Source organism: Pipra filicauda, unplaced genomic scaffold (genome assembly GCF_003945595.2).
Source record: "Pipra filicauda isolate LSUMZ 115617 unplaced genomic scaffold, ASM394559v2 scaffold15_size4787011_pilon, whole genome shotgun sequence".
In the NCBI taxonomy this organism is placed as follows: domain Eukaryota; kingdom Metazoa; phylum Chordata; class Aves; order Passeriformes; family Pipridae; genus Pipra; species Pipra filicauda.
Window position 1 is genome coordinate 3,262,410 of NW_024104096.1, and position 22,430 is coordinate 3,284,839.

At 42.4% G+C, this 22,430-nt stretch overlaps 1 protein-coding gene across 26 annotated transcripts in view; it reads right to left on the reverse strand.

Annotated features, from left to right (window-relative positions):
• CAMK2G (calcium/calmodulin dependent protein kinase II gamma) overlaps positions 1-22,430 on the reverse strand; it is a 118,455-nt gene that overhangs the window by 52,387 nt on the left and 43,638 nt on the right. For all 26 annotated transcript variants that reach the window (XM_039379204.1, XM_039379203.1, XM_039379207.1 and 23 more), the window contains exon 3: positions 12,751-12,810. In XM_039379204.1, the coding sequence (XP_039235138.1) occupies positions 12,751-12,810 (60 nt within the window). The remainder of the gene's footprint in view (positions 1-12,750; positions 12,811-22,430) is intronic.

Genomic DNA, 22,430 nt, shown 5'->3' on the forward strand with positions numbered 1-22,430 from the left:
TGAGAAACAGTGAAAGATAAACTTTGACGCAAAGATGTGGGCAGCAAATTACATCAGAAAATGAAACACAAATGAGCTGATTGGTGCTATTTCTTTGTCCTGAGGAAAGCAATTTTGTCAGCTACATTATGAAAAGGGAAGGAAGTAGCAATTCAGCTGGCAGAGACTGTCAGAAGCAGCAAAAAGAGCCTTCAAGGACAGTAAAAACACTACTCGCATCCTTAGGTGAGGAACCATGACAGGAGGACAGAGACAGTTCATAAATACTGACGCTGTACATCACCCTAGGGCTGCACAGCAAAAGAAGGCCTTGAAGGCAGGACACAGGTCATTAACTTAACAAGGGAGCTGCCTCCTCACAACAGCCCAGAGCGATGCTGGAACAAAATCTGCCCAGGATTTAAGCTGCTGAGGTAACAAAGCTCAGAGAGTAATGGTAGAATAGCAAAATCTAGAAAAGCTACAGGAAAAATGACACTGGGCCCCACCACCCTGCACAGGAATAACTAGTGACAGCTCAAAATATTAGGCTTCAATTGTGAAGGGGGACAGCAATGAGGGGAGTCAAAAAGGATTAGGAAAAATCTGAATATACCAAAACTTATGACTTTCAATTCCAGCCCTCGCCTACTTCACAGTGATGCTGACGTGAAGAAACAAAAACAATACCCAGTAGCAGAATAGAAAGAACACTAGTGCCCTTTCACCGTAATATTTTGCTTCCCTATCCTCCTGCAGAACCACAAGAGCTTTCCTGACCAGCAAGGAGACTGCAATGGACAGCTCTGATGCCACGGTTCACTCTGCTGACACATGAAGTCAAAATGCCCTGTTTTCTAATACAGTGCTAACTACTAGGGACAATCAGCTTAAACACGTGATCTGCCTTTTCCAAAACTATTCAGCCAGTCCATGAAATAGCATATATTTAGAAGTTACTGAAGGATAAAAAACATTTTAAAAGGTTCTGTGCCTCCTCTCCATTTTGGTTCACAAATATGATCCACATTGTGTGAGTATTCATCATGAAGATACACAAACACCAGAAACCATCTGATACCTCCACTGTCCAGGTGGTAATGAACTCTCTCTGCTTAAGGATAACCTGTGCAAGTGTCCTTCACCTGACAGCAGAACACGGTTTCCTGAATGGCCAGTTCCAAGAGTGAAACCCAAGTACTGGGCTGTCCTCTGTTTCAGACACTTTCCCATGAAAAGAGCATCCCATTTGTTCACAGGCTGCTGGTTCTGACACACTGTCTGACAACTTCATTACTACCTACCACAAGTTCAGCTTCAACCAAGCAGCTGAGTAGAGCTCACAAAGGCTGTTCATATCTGTGTAACCTTTTGACACAAGAGGGTGAAAAATATAATAATATATAAGTACTGGAGGGCAAAGTATGCCCAAACCCTGATTATACATGATAAGAAATATAGAGAAATAAAAATAAAAGTACTCATCCAGTTAACCTTTTCTTCAAAAACATTACAGCACTCCTTTTTTTTTTTCTCTCGTCAGGGGAGCAGTGATGTCTATGTCTAGCACAGCAGGCTAGACAAACACACACATCACAACCAAACTACAAAAGAGACCAGTACTTGCCAAGGAACCTCATCTCACTCTATTCACCAGAAGATGAGGTAGATTATTTCTATTAGCTCATTCTGTTGCCCAGAAGCAGCAATTCATACCATATTTCCTTCCTAGCCAAACACTCTTAACACAAGGAGTCTTATAGATGTAGGAAATTAGACCCTGCCAACACCACACACAGCTGGAGTCCCCTGATGACTCCTCTCATTCAAAGATCTCTGATGGATAAAAAAGCATGTACTACAATGGTTAGGTTCACAAGAACAGACAAAGAGAAGAGAGTAAGAAAGAAAACAGAAGCAAGTCAGACATTGAGGGACTAAATCAGTTACAGGATATGGTGAAAGACTTTACCCAAGGTCCTTTCAGAGCACAGGAAAAAGTCCCATCCACACAAAAAACAGAGGGTTTGTAGAGTTCACATGCACATCTAATTTTGTAAGACTGGCAGGTCTTACTGATAACTTTAGAAATAATAAATAAAAAAACCCTAGAGCACTAGTAAGCACTTGCAGAACAAATGCTATCCAAAGGAGTAGAGTCAGTTACAGACTGGTAGGTAGAAACATCTTCTCCAACAATACCAGCTGGTCAGTGATCAGAAAGTGTGCATCACCACTTGGATAGCTCCAAGAAGTACATGGCTTCTGGGAGAAACAAGGAGTCATTTCAGCACAGCATCTTGATGAAACAATGTTTTCAGCAAGCTGTAAAAATTCTAACTTTAATCATATAGAGCCCTGAATCTGGTACTGCAGTGATACTCCACCAAAGGTGATGAGAGTCTGCTACCCAAAACTGTTCCTCCAGTTTTAAATGCACACACGTAATTCTGCACAGTTAAAGATCTGTGATGCATCACAACACACAGGGCACAACCTAGCTAACTGGTTTAAGTATCCTTTTCCACCCTCAGTCTCCTCTCCAGCCTCATCCTATGTAAACTAGTCCTTCCTGTACTGGAAGCATCTCCCACAGAGTTGGCCTTTTGGAAAAAATAACAACAGAAAACCAGTGATATCAAAACCACTCCCATTCCCCAAAAACCCAGATCTTCGACACAGCCTGATGCAAGTTAGGCAAGTTATTTTCTGTCTTGTGTGGGTGTGTATGTCAGGTCCGAGACCCTAATGCGATCCAGAGCATTTGCAAAGAGCCTGATACCACAGTGAGTGGCTCAAGGGGATGTGCTGCGGCTACTGAACCTAATGGCAGCTGTCTACCAGGAATTCAAGCACTTTCTAAGAACATCTGCTGTGAATATTACTTTTCTCTGCCTGCTGTCTTCAGAGACTCACTGGAAATCTTGCCTCAAGAGCAGAACTTTAAGCTGCTACTTCAAAGTGTTTCAAAATCCTTGTGCGCATACAGTTTTTATTTTTGAAAGAAATAACATTATTAGGCTATTATAATAACTACAGAAAATTAAGTATTTTAGTGAGAAACAGCAATACAGTAACAGTCATGCAACGTGGTTTACATTCCCTGCTTGAATAAAGTGATGCTGTACAGACAGCCACAGCTCTCTTTGACTGTGATATGAACCAAGTGAGCATGAGAGTAAAATCTCCTTCATATCAAACTGCACCAGCCTAACAACCAATGCAAATTGCTGCTGAGTCATGCACAGCAAAGCTCTGTGAATGCAAAAGTTGAAGTGAATCGTGAAGAGATCAGCAAAGAGCTTTCAATTTTTACAAAACCCCACCTGAACTACAGGAGCATAAGAAGACATGGAAAAGCAACAGGCATCTCATTTTTAAAAGGTCACATCTAAAAGGCCAATTGATATGGGGGAAACAAACACGGAATATGCCTAGCCTAGCTTTGACCCACATCTCCCTTTCACTCTGTCCAGTGTGCTGAATATTATTATCTTTTTACTCTTATATCAAGCACAACAGGCCTGGAGCATTTATGCCTGCCACATAAGCCCCAGGATGAGCATTACCCTGTATCCCACATCCACAGTAAACAATGGAGCAGGGCTGCCCAGGGGCTCAGCCCATGGTTGGAGCAGGCAGGCTATTGTTAACCCAGGGTGATTTCTGGCAACATGCTGCAAGTATCTGCCAGCAAAGAGGTTTCTGAAGACACACCAAAAGGCAATTACAGAGGAAGAATTCCACAGGACAATTCCCAGTATCTTCACCTGGCAATCACTCATCTCTGCTTAGGAAAAGGTAATGTGGTCTGAAATATGCTTGCTCCTACATACCAGTAGTCTTTGCCTGTCCTTAGGGACAGTGTTGAAGCTACAGATAATCTTGTCTGCTAAATCTAGGTTCGCTGGTGTTCTTAAATGTAAAGCATTTTGATACTATGGGAACATAAAGTATGGTATTTGCCAACTATCTCTGCACCAACAGATTGCTTGCTGTGATTATGTAACATTTGGGGCTCTTAAAGTAAGTTGCCTGTGTTGCAGTACCTGCAGCAGAGCCAATACAAGGCAACAGATTTATGGTTGTTTCCTGGGTCATGGTAATTGTAACACAGGAACTCTTTCATGCAGCCTCAGTAGTACAAACTCAAAAGTACTCTGGGATCTTCTGGACTGAATAATGTTATTTAAAGGTCAGCCACTCATTAGAAACAGCCACAGCTTCAACTCTCAGCAGTTTCCAACAAGTTGCCTGTACCATGGAGAAATGGAGGAGGTAAGAGCAACTGCAAAGGGTGTATTTCAAGAGACTCTGCATGTCAGAAGAAGCAGAATAAAACTGGAGGCTAAAACCTACCTGATGCCCTCTTCCAATGATATTCTCCAACATGCCAGGAGGTGCTGAAACTATAGATACAAATACACATGGCCCGACAGACTGCAAACTGAGCGCTACTGTCCATGGCAGCACAAGTGACAAGTGAACTGACACAGATGGCTACCACCCACTCTCTGCTTCCCCAGCTGCTCACCAGCCTGGGCAGCCAAGACGGGAACTGTCCCACCACCTCCAAGCCTGGCTGAGCGCCAGGATGCTTCCTGCACGGTTCACATCACTCGGGATGTCTGTCCCGCAAGGAGCCACCACCAACCTGTGACTGCCTGTGAGCTGGGTGCTCAGCTCCCACCCCAGCTGTTTCTCTAATTACATTAAACACGCAAACTTCAGCTGCAGCTGCTCAGGCTGCCTCCAAAAGACTCTCCTTTTAATTAAAAATTCGCTATTAAAAAGCATTAAATTGTGTAATGCAAATAATCCTCTAGAAATCATCTGTTCCAGCAGCTAATGACCAGCTTTGTCAGAACAGTAACTAACGGTAGCAGGACAGTTAGCTAACAGGACATAGCAGGCTGCTGTTCACCAGTCTCTTAGGAACATGGACTCTTTCCCTCCTCTCCAAAATCTGACACAGAGGTCACAGTATGCTGGATGTACACCAGCTTGCTGTAGACTCCCCAAGTCCACAGCATGTCACACCAGTGGTGGTTCTAAAGCTTTGGAAAATGGAAGAGAAGAAGGACTTGTTAACACTCTGCTCCAGTTCAGGCAGAATGATGTTGCTGCCGGCTCTGCAAAGAAACACAATAGTCCTAAGGAAGTGTGAAAAAGCAGACACACACAGAGGTGGGTTCCCCCCTCACCATTGTTCTCACTGTAACCTTTGTAACACTCTAGCCCAAAAAATGAGGCTAAAGCACTGCCCAGTCAGGAAATTCCTTTATGCACTGAAATTCACGGCCTAGAAAGGAGCTGCAGGGAGAACAGTACCTTTCCTATTACAAAACTCATCCTTCTGCAGTGATAAAAAACAAAAGTAAAATAAATAAGTAAATACACACACACAAAAAGTATTTTTAAAATACATTTCAGTCACAACTAAATGTTACTTTTCCTTTGATTTTACAATGTCTGTATTGAAAAGCTGGAGTTTAGCACCATATATAACATTTAGTATGCCCTACTTAAACACTACATGAGCCAAGAGAGTGCATTAACAGAAATATTTCCTGCTTTCCTGATAACAGTGCAATCACGACTATCCAGGATTGTTATTAATAATTTCCTATTAGCCACATAGCAGATAAGCAAAGTACTTCTGATAACCACTGGTATTATATTAGAGCTTTTTCTAAAAACCCCCAAAATAATAACAAACTGACTTCATTGATGTCTCAAAGAAAATACACAGAGAACACCTACTTTATTAGAATTAATAGAATAAAGATAGTGGCCATGACAAATTTTAGCTCTCGTACAATGCTCTGCAACTTGGCTACACGTACTTCTGCCATCAGGGATGAGATGGCCTTTGGTGTGGCACTGCAGTGCTCCTGCCCAGGCAGGCGGGTGTTCTGCCTGACATCCCCCAAACCTCGCTGAAGGACCCTGATGTTCACACCTCCTGTTTCTCATTGCCAGGACAGCCATGACACCTTCCCACAGACACGAGCTCTGTTCAAAAGGCAGGCTGTCGCTTGCACGATCTCCCCCGAGCGCAGTCGCCCCTGCTGCGTGCAGGGCTCAGGCAGGGGAACCCCAAAGGAGGCTCCCTCCATTCCTCGGCGCTATCCTAAATAGAGCGGGGAGGGGAGGAGTAGAGGAATTCTCCTCTGATTTTTGCAGTACCTTTGAGTGCACTGAGTCTGGCCCTCATCCCACTATTTATTTTTTAAGGGGTTGCTTGCATGCAGATAAATCTCACAGCTAAAGAGATGAATAATGTAATCCAAATATGTCTCTAGTACAGACCAGAGAGACACACAGAATAAATATAACCCCTGGCAAGGAAAAAAGTGCAATTATTTCTCCATTCTCGAATTGAGGGGGCTTATGGAGAAATGTTTTTCTTAAAACTACAGGAAAAGCTATAGGAAGAGATGGCAGTAAAAGACAAAAACATGAAGAGGTAAAAAATAGTGAAAGAATTAACTGTGAAAATGAGAATGAGAAATAAAAAGGTGGACTGGTTGGGGTTTTGGGGAATATCCTATCAGGCAGAAATGCATGGGCACTCACCTAAATCTCTAGCATTGAAAGGACTGCAAACAATAAATGCTAACTTGCAGCTCAAAGGCTCAAACTTTCCAGCAGGAGTGCACTCCAGCTGATAGTTTCTTTGAAGGTTTTTTGAGTGTTTGTTGGTGGCTTTTTCCCTTTTTCTTTTTCTTTTTTTTTTTTTTTTGGTAAGGTAGGAGGAGAGCAGGTTAAGGGCATAAGTCCACAAATATTATTTTTTGACCTCTTAGGAAGCTCAGTAACTTGCTGTCCTCTGAGACAGACCCATGACACCTCCAAGGAAAAGATGCTCAGTTACTGAGAAAGTCGCAAAGCATAAATCTTGCTACAAGGTCTCTTCTCCACCCACCCCACCTTCTCCACACCATCCTCTCTCTGCACCAGAAGCAGAACCTCAGCAACAGAAATCACAGGACAGCAGCTTTGAAAAGCCAGCCACGCGTGGGAGGATCCCACTTGGAAACCCCCGAGTATCCATAGGGCAGTAATCGTGGCCAAACCACGGGATAATCCCCAGCATTTTAACTATTCTTTGCACATCCTATCCTTTCTGTCCCAATTGCAAAGGCAGTCTGGATGCCTGCAGCCAAATGAAAACAAGGAAATCTGCTGTTTATAGCAAAACACAGCCTACGTTTTTTTCTTGTTCACTAAGGAAGCAACTCAAATCTCTTGTTAAGGAAAAGGTGATAGGAAAACATTACAAGTGGCAGCAGGGGGGAAAATTTGAGGGCCTTGTTAAGACTAGTATCTCAGAATGAGGAACGAGTGAACCTGAAGTTGTAGCTGATACCACTAAGACAACAAATCCAGTATTAGGTCTGCAGACATGGTCAATGCACCGTTTCCCCCAAAGGTTAGTTATGAGCGTTGTGGGATTCTCCATCTGGGCTGCACAGAGAAGGATAGCGTTCTCCTTAGTCTTTGCACCACTTTGCACTTTGATCATAACCATCATTTAAGGGCACACAAACTGGGGGCCTTTTCTTACACACATCCATCAAAATTGCTCCCACAACTCAGAGGTACTAGGAGAACCAAGACCACTTGTCAAAGGAAATAAGACTCATCCAGATCAAAAGAAATTCTTCTAATTCACAGGGGATTTCTGTACCATTTTCTTCCCATTTTAAATAAGGACATGTCCAAAATTGTGGTTTATGCTGAGAAAAGCCAACAGATAGAAGTTAAAGTAAAAAGAATTCAGATGCAAGTATATTTCGGAAAAGAAGTCTGAAGTAGGAAAAACCTGAAAAAGCAATAATTCTGATAGATGCTGAGGACAGCATTTCACCACTGCTATAAATTCCCTCAAAGAAATTAACTCTGAAGCAGTTCAGCAGAGTATATGAAGGCAGAAATCAGAAACAGAATTTGGCTGTGGCTCTTGGGCTACTACCAACCTCTCTTAAAATATGTATTTTTATTATTCTAGACCTAAGTGCATCCAGTTCTTCAGAGCAAAGGCTGCCATGAGCTGGAGCACAATGACCAACCAGAAGTGCTCAGTTCCAACTACGAACAAAAGATATATTAGAGAACTACGTCTGTACAGTTGGGTTAAAAATATCTAAGACAGAATACAGATCAACTAGTCACAGATCCAAAGATGAGGCACATATTTAGACTGGCATAACAAGGAAAATTTAGGAGAAAGGCAACACCTAACAACATAGTGGACAAAATCCATGCACAGAGCAGACTTCTGCTCTGTACACTGACCAAGTCACACTGAACAATCCTACCCTTGCAGGGGAACACAGGAACGCTAGAAAAGAGTTTTCAAAACTATGAACAATGATTTTGACCAAATTTTGCATCATTATTACTTTGGGAGTCCTAAGACAGGGAAGGTCACATTCAGCACTGTTCTGAACTTCTCATCTGCACTGAACAAGTCTGCAGGATAATACTAGGGTTCACAGCTCTGTCACTGTTCTAACATTTAATGGATAGCAGGAAGCATGGAAAAGAAAAATGAATTTTTGACAAGAGAATCCCTGTAGTGAATGAATTACAAGATGTAAAAATTAAATACACAGACTGACTAAGCAGAAGACCAAAAGAGCTGTTCCAGTAAGCAAGAGATAATATGCAACACATTGTAAGTTTAGCTCTGCAACAAAGAGAAGTTCATTTTATCTTAGCCATTGCACAAGTTTCACTGGTACAATCAGGAAAGCATGTGCAAATGAAGAGTCAGGGCTATGAGTGTGCTTATAGAAATCTGCCTCTTTCCAGCAAAGCAGAGATCAAGGGAGAAGAGAGCTCTTCTATGTGTTCCCAAACACATCCATGTCTAATGCCCACAAGATTTATACATAAGTGAATCACTGGAACAGTAAGTTGTTCAAAAGTGGAATTCCCCATAGAGCCATGACTCTTCCCAACTTCCACAGGCACTTTATCTGCTTATGGACAGATTAATGATGTTGTCTTCTGCATCTTTAGCATACCCATATCCTCAGTAATGGGTGCATTTTTTGAAATGAACAGATCACTGGTTGATCTCTGTCCAATTCTGCTGTATTTGGTGACCATGGCTGGCAAATGGCTTCTCTGAGCCAGAATTCAAAGTTTTCTTGAAGTTGTCAGAAGGAAAAAGAACAATTTGAAACCTAGGGAAAGTAGTCCTTCCTCTACTGAAGTCTGACCAGCTATAACGACACATTCAACATGGTACATACCATGAATTGGAAATCAGAAGAAAATTATCTCAAGTTAACTTTCTTTTTTGTCCAGACAAAAAAACCCTATTGCAACACCAAGCTCTTGGAAGGATTACTCCACTGTGATTACCTTGGCCATAATGTGCATCTAAAGACAAGCAAAACACCCAGCAACACAGCAATAGCCTATAATTGGGTCTAAGATTTTATGAAGGCATGTTAGGATAACTCAGAAAGCAGTCATTTCACAAAAAAGCAACAGCAAATGGAAATATCACCATTACTCTGTATCTAAAGTAATCTTTATTTTATCAAAGTAGCAGTGTTATGGTCAGTGTGTTGCTGTCCAGAATCAACTGTCATGCTGTAAATGCATAAGAACCACAAATTCAACAACAGGCTTACTTTATATCCTGTATACCCTGCCTGCCTCACAGAGTCCTAACTTTCAGTCTTCTGCCTGAGACTCACTGCAGGCTCAGGTCACTGTAGAACAGGATTTGCTGCAACACAATTTGCAACAAAAACACTAACAACAAAACTTGAAATGGAAAGCAAGTTCAAAACCTGCAGAATTCTTCATGGCTTGTGCAGTGTTACGCACAGAGCTCACACTGAGGCAACACACCAAGTATTCATCCAGAAGAGTTTACAGCATGGAATGCCAGTAACTAGGTGATTACTAACTGCTAATACACATTTCGAGGAAAAAAAATACCGCTATGTCAGAACAACATGTTTCCCTTCTATGACAACCTAACAAGTCCAAGGAACATGGAAGCAGCAGTGCATGTAGCATCTGGACTTCAGCAAAGCTTCTGACAGCATCTTACGTGCTCTTTCCACAAGCAATTAAGAAAAAACATGTATTCAGAACTAGCTTACAATAGTGTATACAACTCATTCTAAAAATACTCAAAATTGATCACTGTCAAACTGGAACAATGTATCAAGGGATATCTTCAAGAGTTTGTCCAGACTCCAACAGTATTCAACAGTATTCAACAGTGTTATTAATTATCTACATGATGTAATATATGGCATTGTTATTAAAGACCACGTTACTGTGGGAGGTGCAACCCTATTATACTATCAACAGATAAATCAAAATGGTCTTGACAAATTTGGGGAGGGGGGGAACCCACAAACTGGATTTCTTCCTGTTTGTTTTAATAAAGACGAATGTACACTTCAGTAGGAACCCTCATCTATACAAGATGGAGAAATTATTTGCTTGCCAGAAGTTGTGCAGAAAGTAGTCAGCAGCAATAATGTATCAGAAAACAAACCTGCATCAACAGTGTATTTACATGACAAGTTTTTCAAAGGTTGATGTACAAAACGAGTATCTTTGGTAGGACCAGTGAAGTACTTCTTCCCCCTCTACACAGCACTGACACGACCTGAGTTAGAATCCTGCGTCCAGTTTTGGGCATTGCATTTCCAGAAAGATATGAAGCAACTGGAAAGAGTCCAGGGAAGGATGGGGGAGGGGGGGAAGAAAAGAAAAAAAATAAAAATACAAGGTCTAGAAAACATGACGTATAAGAAAAGATTGAAAGAACTGGGTTTGTTTAGTCTGAAGAAAAAGACTAAAAAGAGACATGATAACAGTCTTCAAATATGTAAAAGATTGTTACAAGAAGGAAAAACTATTTTCCCCGGATACTCCAGACAGAACTAGAAACAACAAGCTAAGAGAGCAGCAAATTATGTTTTTAATGTTTATCCGACAGAAAAATTAAAATTTTAAAGACTGCCACAAGGGGCTGTGAAAGCGGTAAAGGTTTTTAAGAACAAATATACCTGGAACTAGCCAGGTATAAAAGGTATTCACAGGACTGCTGAATGGACCATATGACTTCCTGAGGTCTTAACACACTTCAACTCTGTTGTAGGCCTAAAACTTAATTCATCTATTTCTATTTGTGAGCACTCATTGAGTTTACAATGACGAGCTCCTTTTCTTAAAAGAAAAATTGTTCCTTCTAGGAAGACAAGAAATTCTCTGTAGAAAACGCAAGAACCACGGACATTCCCCCAAACTGTCTTTTCCAAACCGCATCAGAACGGGAGAGAAGCATTACCACTCATTACAGATGAGGAACAAGCTGTAGAATTGAACCAGGAACGTGATACGTTTCTGTTTTCCATGCAGTTTACTTATAAAAGTGGTTTTCTTCTTGTCTATCAGATTTACTTTGTGAGAGGTCTGGCAAGAAAAGATGTAAGAAATTATAAAAAGGAGAGATGATTAAAGTGAACTTAAGGTCAAAATAAAAAGTGACATCACCTACTAAACTAAGTGCAGCAAGTCTTACAGGGCAAATGAAGCTCAATAAATAGAGTTTTAGTCATTGTGAATATTGCCAAGAAATAAATAATCTGGCTAATATATTCATCAGTGCAAATTACTGCAGAAAGTGACCACTGCTCCTCTCCTCATGCCATACCTCCACAAGTACATTCAGATGCAAGAAAGCTCTTTCTGCTGAAAAGCTGCTACTAAGGAGCTTTGCATTGTGTGAGGTCCTGAGCTTGTGGAAATTCCTTCTTCATCACATATGTAATAGGCTACAGATGCTAGTCCATGCTCTAAGGCACCTTTCCTCTCCCAGGCCTTGAGATGATAGGAGCAAATGACTGTGAAGCTGAAAGTCAGGAGACCAGACAAATGCCCTTAAAGTATTATCTACATTGACAGTTATGCAAAAGAAAGGCAGGTTTCCCAGGCATGGATGTTTAACTGTGGCTTGGTTGAAGGTGGCAGTTTGGTATTTCTTAATGTTTTCTTAAATAAATTAAATCAGATCTTAGCTAGGATCCTAGAGGTTTTACTTATTTTAAAAAACCTAAAAAGGGGATTATTAAGGGTCCAAACTTCCACGGTGCTTTGGAACTAGATAAAAATCCATGCCCTCTCTCTACAGTTCAATAAATAATGTAGTTTTTTATGTTGTGCCTTATTTTGCCTCTTCCTGTATTCCTAGATAAAACCATTCATTTTACTCCAGTACTCATTTCCATCAAAAAGGGCAATTCGGTTTTGGTCTCTTGTTTTCAGAGTAAGTGGCCACTGCACTGAGAAGAGCTGATGTATTAGCCCGCCCTCCTTTAACTTTGGCATGTTATTGAATACAGCATTTAAACTGACATGCCACAAAGGGCCAAGAAGAAGAAACAGAAGATGGGTGTGGGAGAAACAAACACAACACCTCACTCCCATTGCAGACTGTCAGATGAGCAGACAAGAGTCATGCATCACCCAAGGAGCAGGGACAGCTCTGCATGGGTGAGCAGATGGGAACATGGCACTCTTTGGTGAACATCTGGATCAGGATGCTAAGGAATGGAACGGGGTTATATGCAGAATTTGTCATTGAGAAACTGCAGTGATTTCAACAGGTAATTTTGATTAGTTGTTGTGAATGTTCAGAACACATCTGTTCTCTTACAGCATGCTAGCTGAGAAACTTTACTACTCCTGTCTCACCCCCATCCCTCTGAGCCCAAGGAAGTTTACCGATATTTGGATGCTTTAGAAGTCGGCAAATTCGAGCTTCACGTTCCAGTTTCTGGTGATCTGAAAGAGAATAAGAAAGAAGATGTTAAACACCACAACTCTGAACTAAGCTCTTGCTCATATTCGACAGAGAGAGGAACACAGTGACTCAGCAGACATCCAGAGGGTAGGGAACTGCTGGAACATGACTGTCTCCCAAAACCTCACAGCCATTTCAGATGACAGGACTGCCGCTCCCACTACAGAACTAGCACTAAACTGGTATTGCATCCTTTGATTCAAAGGGAGTAGCTGCAGAACAAAAGACACAGTTCTTCCATCGGCTTCTCAAATACGCAAAGCCACTTGTAGTGACATCCCTTTCGAGACTTACCCCTTCTCCAAAGCTGGAGAGGTGGATGAAAAGAGATAACTCACATGAAATGGGAAAAGGAAATACACAGCTCCTGCTAATGCACAGCCATCACATGAAGTAGGGAACTCTGCCAGCTTCAGTGAACTGTAAAGGTAACCATACTTCAGTACCCATGGACAGACTCGCTGGCGAAATGCTGATCATGCACTTAGAAAACTCCAGGCAAGAAGTTCTGCCCAAACGCTAAGTATGCTTATTCCAGCCCACAGGCAACATCAGTTCAAGCACGACATTCATCTGGATTAAAGAAAAATATCAAGGAGAGTAAAAAATGGTTTCTCCTCCCATGAGCAAGTTCAAGGAAAGGAGAGGGAGTTAGAGCAACTCTGCCCTTCTCAGCCAAGAGGCAGGAGGTCTTTTAGCCACTGAGATTTTTACAGCAATGGCTGAGTCCTGAATTTACACCACAAAAGCCTCAGCTTCTCGCATGAAATGCTCACATTGGATAAGCACAGATTGACTGAAAGGATCTGAGGAAGACAAAATCTTTTAGGCAGCCCGGGCAGACACTAAACTCTGGACTTTGGGGATGCAGATGCCTAGAATGAGACAAGCAAGAACTTCCAGTCTTTGGACTCCCCATTCCAGCCATCAAAAGAACATAGCAAGGGGAAGCAGCAGTCCCTGCACACTTTTGACATTTCCTTTCATGCAGATCTTCAGCATATGGGCTTTAAAACACACCTTCTCTGCAGCCTTGCGACACACAAGGAGTAAGCAGGACCCTCGGCTGGCTGGACTACTCAGTAGATCACTGGTAGGGATGCAGCATCCTCCCATTTATAGGAACCACACTAGAGACCCATTTCAACAAGGCTGCACTGCACTGCTCTGCCTGAAAGCTGCCTGTTCAGCTCCTTAGTCTCTGCATGGTCTTCCCTTCTCTTTGTAAAGGAAGCTTTGGGCAACTGTTCTCTTCCCCATAAGCAGAAGACAGAGACTGTGCCAAATCTCAGCACAGTACACTTTTCTCTCCCAGGTTGGGAATAGCAGCTCAGGGCATTGCAGGATTTCTGTCTTCTTTTCCACTGCTGAACTGCAGAAAATGCCCCAATTAATACTTTATAGGGCTGAGATGTGCTTACATTCTCATCTGCTACTGTTCAGGAATGGGGGAAGGTAAATTACTGCTTTCATCTCTTCTTTGTTCTCAGTCCTGGAAGTTATTGTTGTTGTTGCATATATTTCACAGTTCTATGCCAGAACCACTCTCCAATAAAGTAGCAGACAGCAAGAAAGCCTGGAGAGCTTCCACGCTCCTGAGGCCTTGGTGCAGTGCAAGCACTTTCTCACCTGCATTGCCAGGGAGGGGTGGGGGTGCTTTGGCTTCCCTTTTAGCAGCATCTCTCACCAATGAAGTTTTGCAAAACGCAGTTGCAAAGTAACAAATATTGCTGCACACTCTGCATTTGGGAGAGATTCTCACAGCAGGACAACAGTTTAAGATAAACTATCCACAGCCTGCTCACACGTTTGGGTCTTGCAAATTCTCCACCTTCCCCCCCAGCTCTACTTGGAACTTCTACAGGAGGGGATCCTTCATCCACCCAGATCACATTGCCCTCGTGCGCAGCTCCACTTGCTGAGAATCTGTTCCCAAGTACAAGGACACAGAGAAGCAGACAGCAAAAACAGCTGAGCAAAGAGGGAAGAAGAGGCAAGAGCTCACCACGTGCTACTCAGCCACCGAGTCCTGACAGCCAGGACAGACAGCTGACAGGAGCAAGGCTCAAACAAAATGACATAACCATCAAAATGCCATGGGAGATGTAAATCAAGAGCAATTGCTCCCCTGAAATTCTACACCATCATGCAGAGGGAGGGGAGCTGGCAGGGCAGCTAGTGTTCATGGGCAGCAGCCACACCAGAACTTGTGACAAGAGGTCATCACCCCACACCCCATCCCTCCAGCACCACACAGCCTGGCTGGAGACCAGAGGAGGAGTACAGCACTCTGGTCACAAGGTACAGGAAACTATTTCTGGTCGGGGGGAAAGCATACCACACTCTTCTGTCTCCGGGGCAACAAAACAGGCCAACTCAAGCACAACTCACAGAGAAAAAGCACACACCAGCCCTGGGAGCACCAGCCTGCAGCAGTCAGCCACCACAACTGAGAGCAGCGAAAGGTCAGGCTGGGAGGGTTTCCTGCCGTGGGTCCTACAGGATCACAGCTCCTGCAGGATTGCCATCCTGTTTCAGGCAGCACCAGAACACAGCCCAGTCAGTGACTTGAAAGTAGCTCCCCCACCCCATCCCCAAAGATCTTCATCACTCCGTGGCCTTTGGCACAGTGTAGGCATTTGACTCATGTCAAATCAGCAGCAGAGTCAATTTGGTACTTGTGGGGAACAACCTGGTATCTAAATACATAGGGAATAAACACAGAGACACTATTTTCTACCTTACTCTGGTCTGACAAAGGTTATTCCCAGTAGGAGACAAAATGCCCCACATTTTTTCAGTCCAGCAGAGCAGTCAATGGGTGGACTTTAACATTTCTCCTATACAGGTTCTTGCTCAACCTAAAAATGCAAAGTCTTAGTGATATTAAAATTACAATGAAAAGATCCCTACCCTACCAAGAGCTTGCAAAGAAAATAATTTCTCCTCCCTCTGTCCCAGAGATGAAATTTATTTCTGCAAGCCATTTGTGGAGGGGAGCTGCTTATTCTTGATGCATAATGGAAATACACCTCATAGCTAACAGAAACACGGCAACACATCCCACCTACCTTACAGTATCCCAGGCCTGGGACATTGGGTCTATTTTCCACCTTTCACACAACTATGAAATTCAACAAGTAATTTCCATAACTTGCCTAAAACACAGTATATCCTTTAGGAAACATAAAGATTCACGTTCAAGACTTCAAGTGATAAATAAAGCCATACACCCACAGAAATTTCTCCAAATGTTAGTTATCCTTCCTGTTAAAATTCGGCATTGCTGTTCCAAGTCTGAATTCATCTACCTCCTGCTTCTAAATATTGGATTTCATTAAGCTCTTTTCCTGCTACGTTACAGAGCTGTCTAGCCCTGAACAATAGCTGATGCTTAAAACTTAAGTACAGGATATTACAAACACTCATCTAATATTCATTTACTGTTTTCCAGCCAAAAAAAAAAAAAGAATCTTGCTATTTGGAAAATTATTCTATCTACAGTCTGAAGTAATAAGTATCTACATAGACAGGAAAGTGCAGTCTATGTAGCTTTTCTGTAGTAAAATTTAAAATGTAAATGCTTAAGGAGATGGTGCTTAAAAACAGGAGAAAACTTACTTATGTTTGATACCCAAACTAAGGTGTGAATATCTATTTCTCCTTCTTAGTCCTTTATATGATACGATTTCTGCATCTTGGTTCAGCATGTCAAATGTGAATATACATTTAACCCAAGTGCCTTTAACATTACTGCTCTGCAAATATTGCACTGTTGTTCTAGTAACATTAATACTGGGTTTCTTTAGAATATACCTGATGAGAAGATGCCTGTTCAGAGAACTGTGATTTCTTTGGGTTGGGTTTTGATTTGGCTAGGGATTTATTTTAATAGAAAACAAGAATGATTGTTTTAGCATCATCCGTGAGAGTTAAGGACCTGCGAAAATGAAACTACTCCATTTTATACAAACATGCAGTCCATTAACTGAGACAGGGCTGTTCATGTACAATGGATGGACAGAAATGGTTGTGCACAATTAGTAAAGTCACAGCTGTAAGAATCTCTAACTGAGCAGGTTAAAACAACAACGACCTTGCCTGAGTACAGAAGACAGCAGACCAAAATCATGATAGTTTGGCCTATTTGTCCTAAATGTATCAAACTTCCAGATACACAGGATAACTTGATGTAAAAGAAAGTGTACCCAACAGAAATAAAAACCAAAAGGCAGACAGTTTTACTTCACAAAAACCTGGCAATCTTCAGCAGGGTGTGGAATATGACTAGTTTTATACTGATGCATAATTTCTTACTCTTTTTTAAGAAAATAATTTCACTGTCTGACCACTTCAGTCTGCTATCCCAAAGATGTGGTGGCAGAGATGGATGAACAAGGTGAGACCCAACTTCTGGGCTCCATTCTTGTCCAGGGACAGTTCTCAGTTTTCTGCTCTAGCCAATACATGCACGGCTGCTTTGCAGGAGGCTTTTCCTCACCAGGTTTTTCTCCTCCAGGGGTACCCAGAACCTGGAGAAGATTTTCAGACACAGACAGGGTAAAGGATATCAACAAATACCAGTAGTCTAGAGCCGCCAATTGAGAACATTTATGTAACAACAACAGAAAAAAAAAAGAAAAAGAAGATTATAAAAAAGGTCACTGTGCCTAATCAGCCTGTTATGGAGCTGTGCTGAGGAGAAGGGGCTGCCAGGGAAGGATAGGGAGACCTGTTTGCATGGAGCTGTGGTACACTTGCAAAAGGCAGAGTCTGGAGAAGGACACTTACCACAAACCCAAAAAGGAGATGAGCCCCAAGCAAGCGAGGTGAGGGCCAAACCTGAGCCAGGGGGCAGGAGGAGATGGTTTAGGTGTCAGGTGCCGACACTGCCACCCTGCACAGGCAGCACAGCATGAAATCATCCCGGCTTCAGGCATAGCTGTGATGCCCTGACTGGCTCTGGCTCCTGAGAGATGCAGAGAGGGATCTGTTTCAGCCATGGGCAGCTGCCATGCGGACACACTCTCCAGACAGAGCTTTGTCACAAGCTCCTCAAAGGATCAGTGACCAGGGAGGTTGAAAGAGATGTGCCCTTCACATTCCATCCCCTCCATCTGCCCAAGGAACACTGAAATTTATTGCTCTAGAAAAAAATGTGAACATCTATTTCAGGTTGTCCTGTCTTCTGGCAAGCAGAAGTAGAAGTCAGCATTAAAAACTAATTGAAAGACTGGACAAAATAGTTACTGACATAAATCAAACAAAGATTTATCAGTGAAAGTTATTAACTTCACACCTCTTGGAAAACAAGGTATAAAAAATTTATTCTAACATACTTTCTTCAACAAGCATTAGAAACACAGTACCATTTCAGAACAGTTCCATGTGTAAAGGACTACATCCACTGCAGCATCTACTGTCTTACTTTATCAAACTTCAGCTATACTGAGGTCCAGTGGCTAAAGCTCATTCTTCATTTAATACACCTGTCTTAAGAAGAGAAAAAAAAAGTGAGGGGCAACTTTTAGAGTCTAAAGATTAGCCACCTCAATGGAAAGGGAGATTCTTTTCTAAAGGCAGTAAAAAGAAGATGCAGGAAAACTAACACTTAGATGTCAATCATCTCTGTGATGAGAATCTGTGTCATGAAGAAAAAAACCATATTCCTCCCTTTACTGATACATAACCTTCTTGCTCACAACTGGAATATACAATTGGCTGCTCAGTACTACAGTCAACCTGTCTTCATCCTGCACTAGGATCATGCTTTGTCCTTGCAGTTAAAGGAAGCTTGCAGCTATCATTCCTGTGGGAACACATTCTAGATTACATTTCTGAGAATGGGAAGAGTCTGGAAGAAGAATCAAACCCAAAGCAATAAACTCAGTTTGATTGCTGTCATCGTGCCAATTCTGGGAGATAGTCAATTGGTGCCAGCTGCTAAGATATCATTTGAGTTGCTTCAAGACAGAAATCGAATTTACATCAAATACATTTTGTAGTGTGAGACTAGTCTGAGCCTTCAGGTTCCTTCATGCTTTTCTTTGCTAGTTTAAATTTAATCTTCCTCTCTGAGACATTCCCAGCAAAAGAGAGCTAGCTCCCTCATCTGCACTTCAAGCCACAGACTTTTCCCCATATTCTCTTAGTTTTCCAACAAGGCTATGCTACAGAACAACTGAGATCTCTCAGCATTTGTAATAGGGTAGCAGAGGACACTATGCCATGCCACATCACCACTTTAAACAGGAATATCAGCAAGTCTCAGACCACCACCATTTCCCCTTCTGCAGAATTTAGTAGAAAAAACCACCAAAAAATCATTCTAGGCCTTAGAAATGACCAGAGGCCCCCATAGATTCACTATATTTTTTCTGACAAGAGCTAAGAGCAGGTGCCTAAGGAAAAATGTAAAGAAAATAAGCATATAATGACACTTCCTTCCCTCCCTCTCTCCCTTCCTCCGGCTATTTGATTTTGACATTTCCATTTCAGTGTTTCTACACTGCCATTTCAAAGACCAGCTAAAATTAATAAATCTGTAGCAGCATACTACTGCCATTGCAAGCCAAAGTCTGTTTTCCAGCCTCTCAGTGCAGAGCGACGCCTGTGGCACGATGTCCCAAGTGCGAGGGCAGAGGGGCTCCCACGCCCAACCAGCACCTCCAGCCTCTCTGCTGCAGCAACTGTGCAAAAAGTCACCAAGGGGAAGACACGTCTGGAGCCAGCAAGTGAAGATGAAACAGCAAAGCTCCAGTTTTCTCAGCCGGTGAAAGCTGGAGAAACAAGACAGTGACAAAATTCTCATCACTTGCCTTCAGCTACTGAAAGAAAGAGGAGGTTCAAGTGCCAACACGACACAATAAACAAATACAAGATTTCTTTCAAGAAATGCTGGCAAACATATTTTCTGACAAAGCCTTTCCTCCAGCAAAACCACTAATATTATTACCTTGTAGCAACCTTCCCCCACACTCTTGCCACTTCCCAGAAACAAACAACTCCACAAGTAAAAGTGTAATACTACCCCTAAAAGTACATACTTATATGGATCCTAAAGACAGCCTAAAGTTCACACAGTTGGTCACAAGCTGTGTTTACACACGCTAGGATCCGTGAACTCCTTGGTATTACTGTACTGGGAAACCAAAAGAAACAAATTAAAAGGAACAAACTATATAAACTTAGAAGAGTTTCCACTTTTCTGTTCAAGTAATGAAGAAATTAGACTATCAACATCACAGAGTAAAAGTCAAGATGATTTAAGTAATTCTATATGTATCTCCAGTGAGCACCCTGAAGAGTGGGCCAGATAAATTTATTCTTTTTTCCAGTAATTCATGGCCTTGTACTTACTTTGCAAAGATAATCTAACTGAAGACAGATATTAATATGTGTACAACAGCAGCAAAAAGAAAAAAAAGTATTAAAAATACCTAAAAGAGAAGAATCTTTAAAAAAAGTCATAGTGTGCACCTTTGACATTGCAGTTTCTACACTCAGTGTCATTCAAACCTGCCTTCTCACATGTATATTTTTCAGTTTATCAGCAAACAACTTGTCCAATTTTTCTTTGGATTATCCAGCAGGTGGGCCTGGTAAGGGAAGGAGAATTCCTGTCCTCTTGCTTTATGGGAAATACTCGGGATATGCGTATCCTGAGTATTACCTATTGTACACATTATAAAACAAAACTATAGCACACTAATGTGCACATGAAGAGGAAGTGGGGAACTTGGGCTTTCACAGACACCAGCAACTTTCCAGGAACTTCGAGAGTCAAAGGAGGTCAAATTAGTGAATCAGGGCAGGCTACAGGTGATAGTGATCTCAGCCACAATTAACTATGTGAACAGAGGGGTTAAGTGTACTCCAGCCTAACATGCCATTTGTTGCCTACAAAGGCACAGATAAAGCCATATTGGGTGTTTTCACTCTCTCAGAGAGAATGGCCACCATTCAGCTTAGGTCTTTGCCTACAGCAGATCCCACAGTTTGACCAAAGCCAGCACTGCAAAGCAACATGGAATCTGAATACATGTGCATTCAGGAAAAGGAAGGAGCAGCACCCCAGCTATCCACTGCAGGTATAGCCTTTGGCTTCACATTTGAGATCAACTCAGAATATGGGCAAAGGACCTCCTTTCTGAGCTTGCTACAGCACTCAGAGCAAGATTTTGTAAACACGTTCATGAAACATCCCTGCACAGCATACACTGACCCCTCCCCACAAGCCACAGGCTCCCACATCCCCTGCTCTTCAGGCTGTTTTAAAAGCCTTACTGTTCCCAGTCTTACTCAGTCACATGCAATGAGCCAAGTAAAGCCCAGTGGATTCAGTCTGAAGCCTTGGTGTCAGTGCAGCCGCTGAAAAATGAGCCATCACCGTGACTGCATTAGGAGGGTGGAGGACACCTGCCTGCAGAACAACTGGCACAGGCCAAAGCAGGCCCAGTCAAAGTCTTCAATAAGCTCTGACATGACACAGATGCCATCTCTCATGTACAAACCCTGCTTGTGGTCCACATCTCTCAGGGCACACCACTTCCTCTTGCTGGCAAGATAAATGTCTCTTCATCTCCCCAGTCATCCTTCCCATATTGCCAGTGGGATATACAAGGCCTGTGTCAACTCTGCTTTATTCTGTGTTAGCCTTTCCCATTAACAAGTTACTTTAGTTACAAAAACCAAAGAAGAATTTCGAAAAGCCTCTAACCTGAATTTCATTTCCCCTCTTTTCCTGCTAACCATTAGTTTATTTTGTGCCACCGTGATGGAGGCAAGTCATAGAGGGAACAACCCTTCCGGGTCTCGTGGTGAAGAGGTGGGAAGGAAATGTTTCACCACTGAGGTTACCTTCCAAACACCTACAGCCACAGAAGTTGGCACCTACAGTCTGCTGCAATAATTAAGAATTCTACCAGCTGACCATTAAAACTACCCACTAAACCACCAATTTCACCTGTTCCATTGGCTACTAGAAAAAGTACCATTTCTTGCTTTACAAACTTCTTTCTTGCTCAGGGTGGGATGAAACATAAGGAAAACCAGTGCTGCAGTGGGAAGTACTGGGAACCATTCCTGCAGCTCATTGTAGCTCCCCTTTGAAGCAACACATCCTCCAGCTGACAACAACAAAAGTGCAGCCACCTTCCTCCTAATGTGAAGCAATGGAGATCACCAACCACAAATGCTGACAGGCAGATAGAAGCACAGCAAAGGGCAGGAATTCTTTTATCTCATTTTATCTGCTGTGGCCAGGAGGCATTAGTGCACCCATTGCAGTCCTGACACAGGAAGAAATGTGGTGCAATTGCACTCCCCCTAAGAATGGTGCAACTGCCCTGCTGGCCAGCCTGGCATCTGGGAGGCATTTGCTGGAAGGTCTCCACTCAGTTGTGGTGAGCATAACAGCTTATTTTAGCTCTTCCTGGGCATACTGAGTTAGTGTCATTTAAAAAAAAAAAAAAGCCTACATCTCTGAGAAAGGAAGAACTGCAGGGTACAAACAGAACTAGCAAAATGAATGAAGTTTTCAAACCAGAAGATGCTGAGCTCCCCAGCTTTGAATGGTCAAACAACTTCCCCTTTCTTGCAA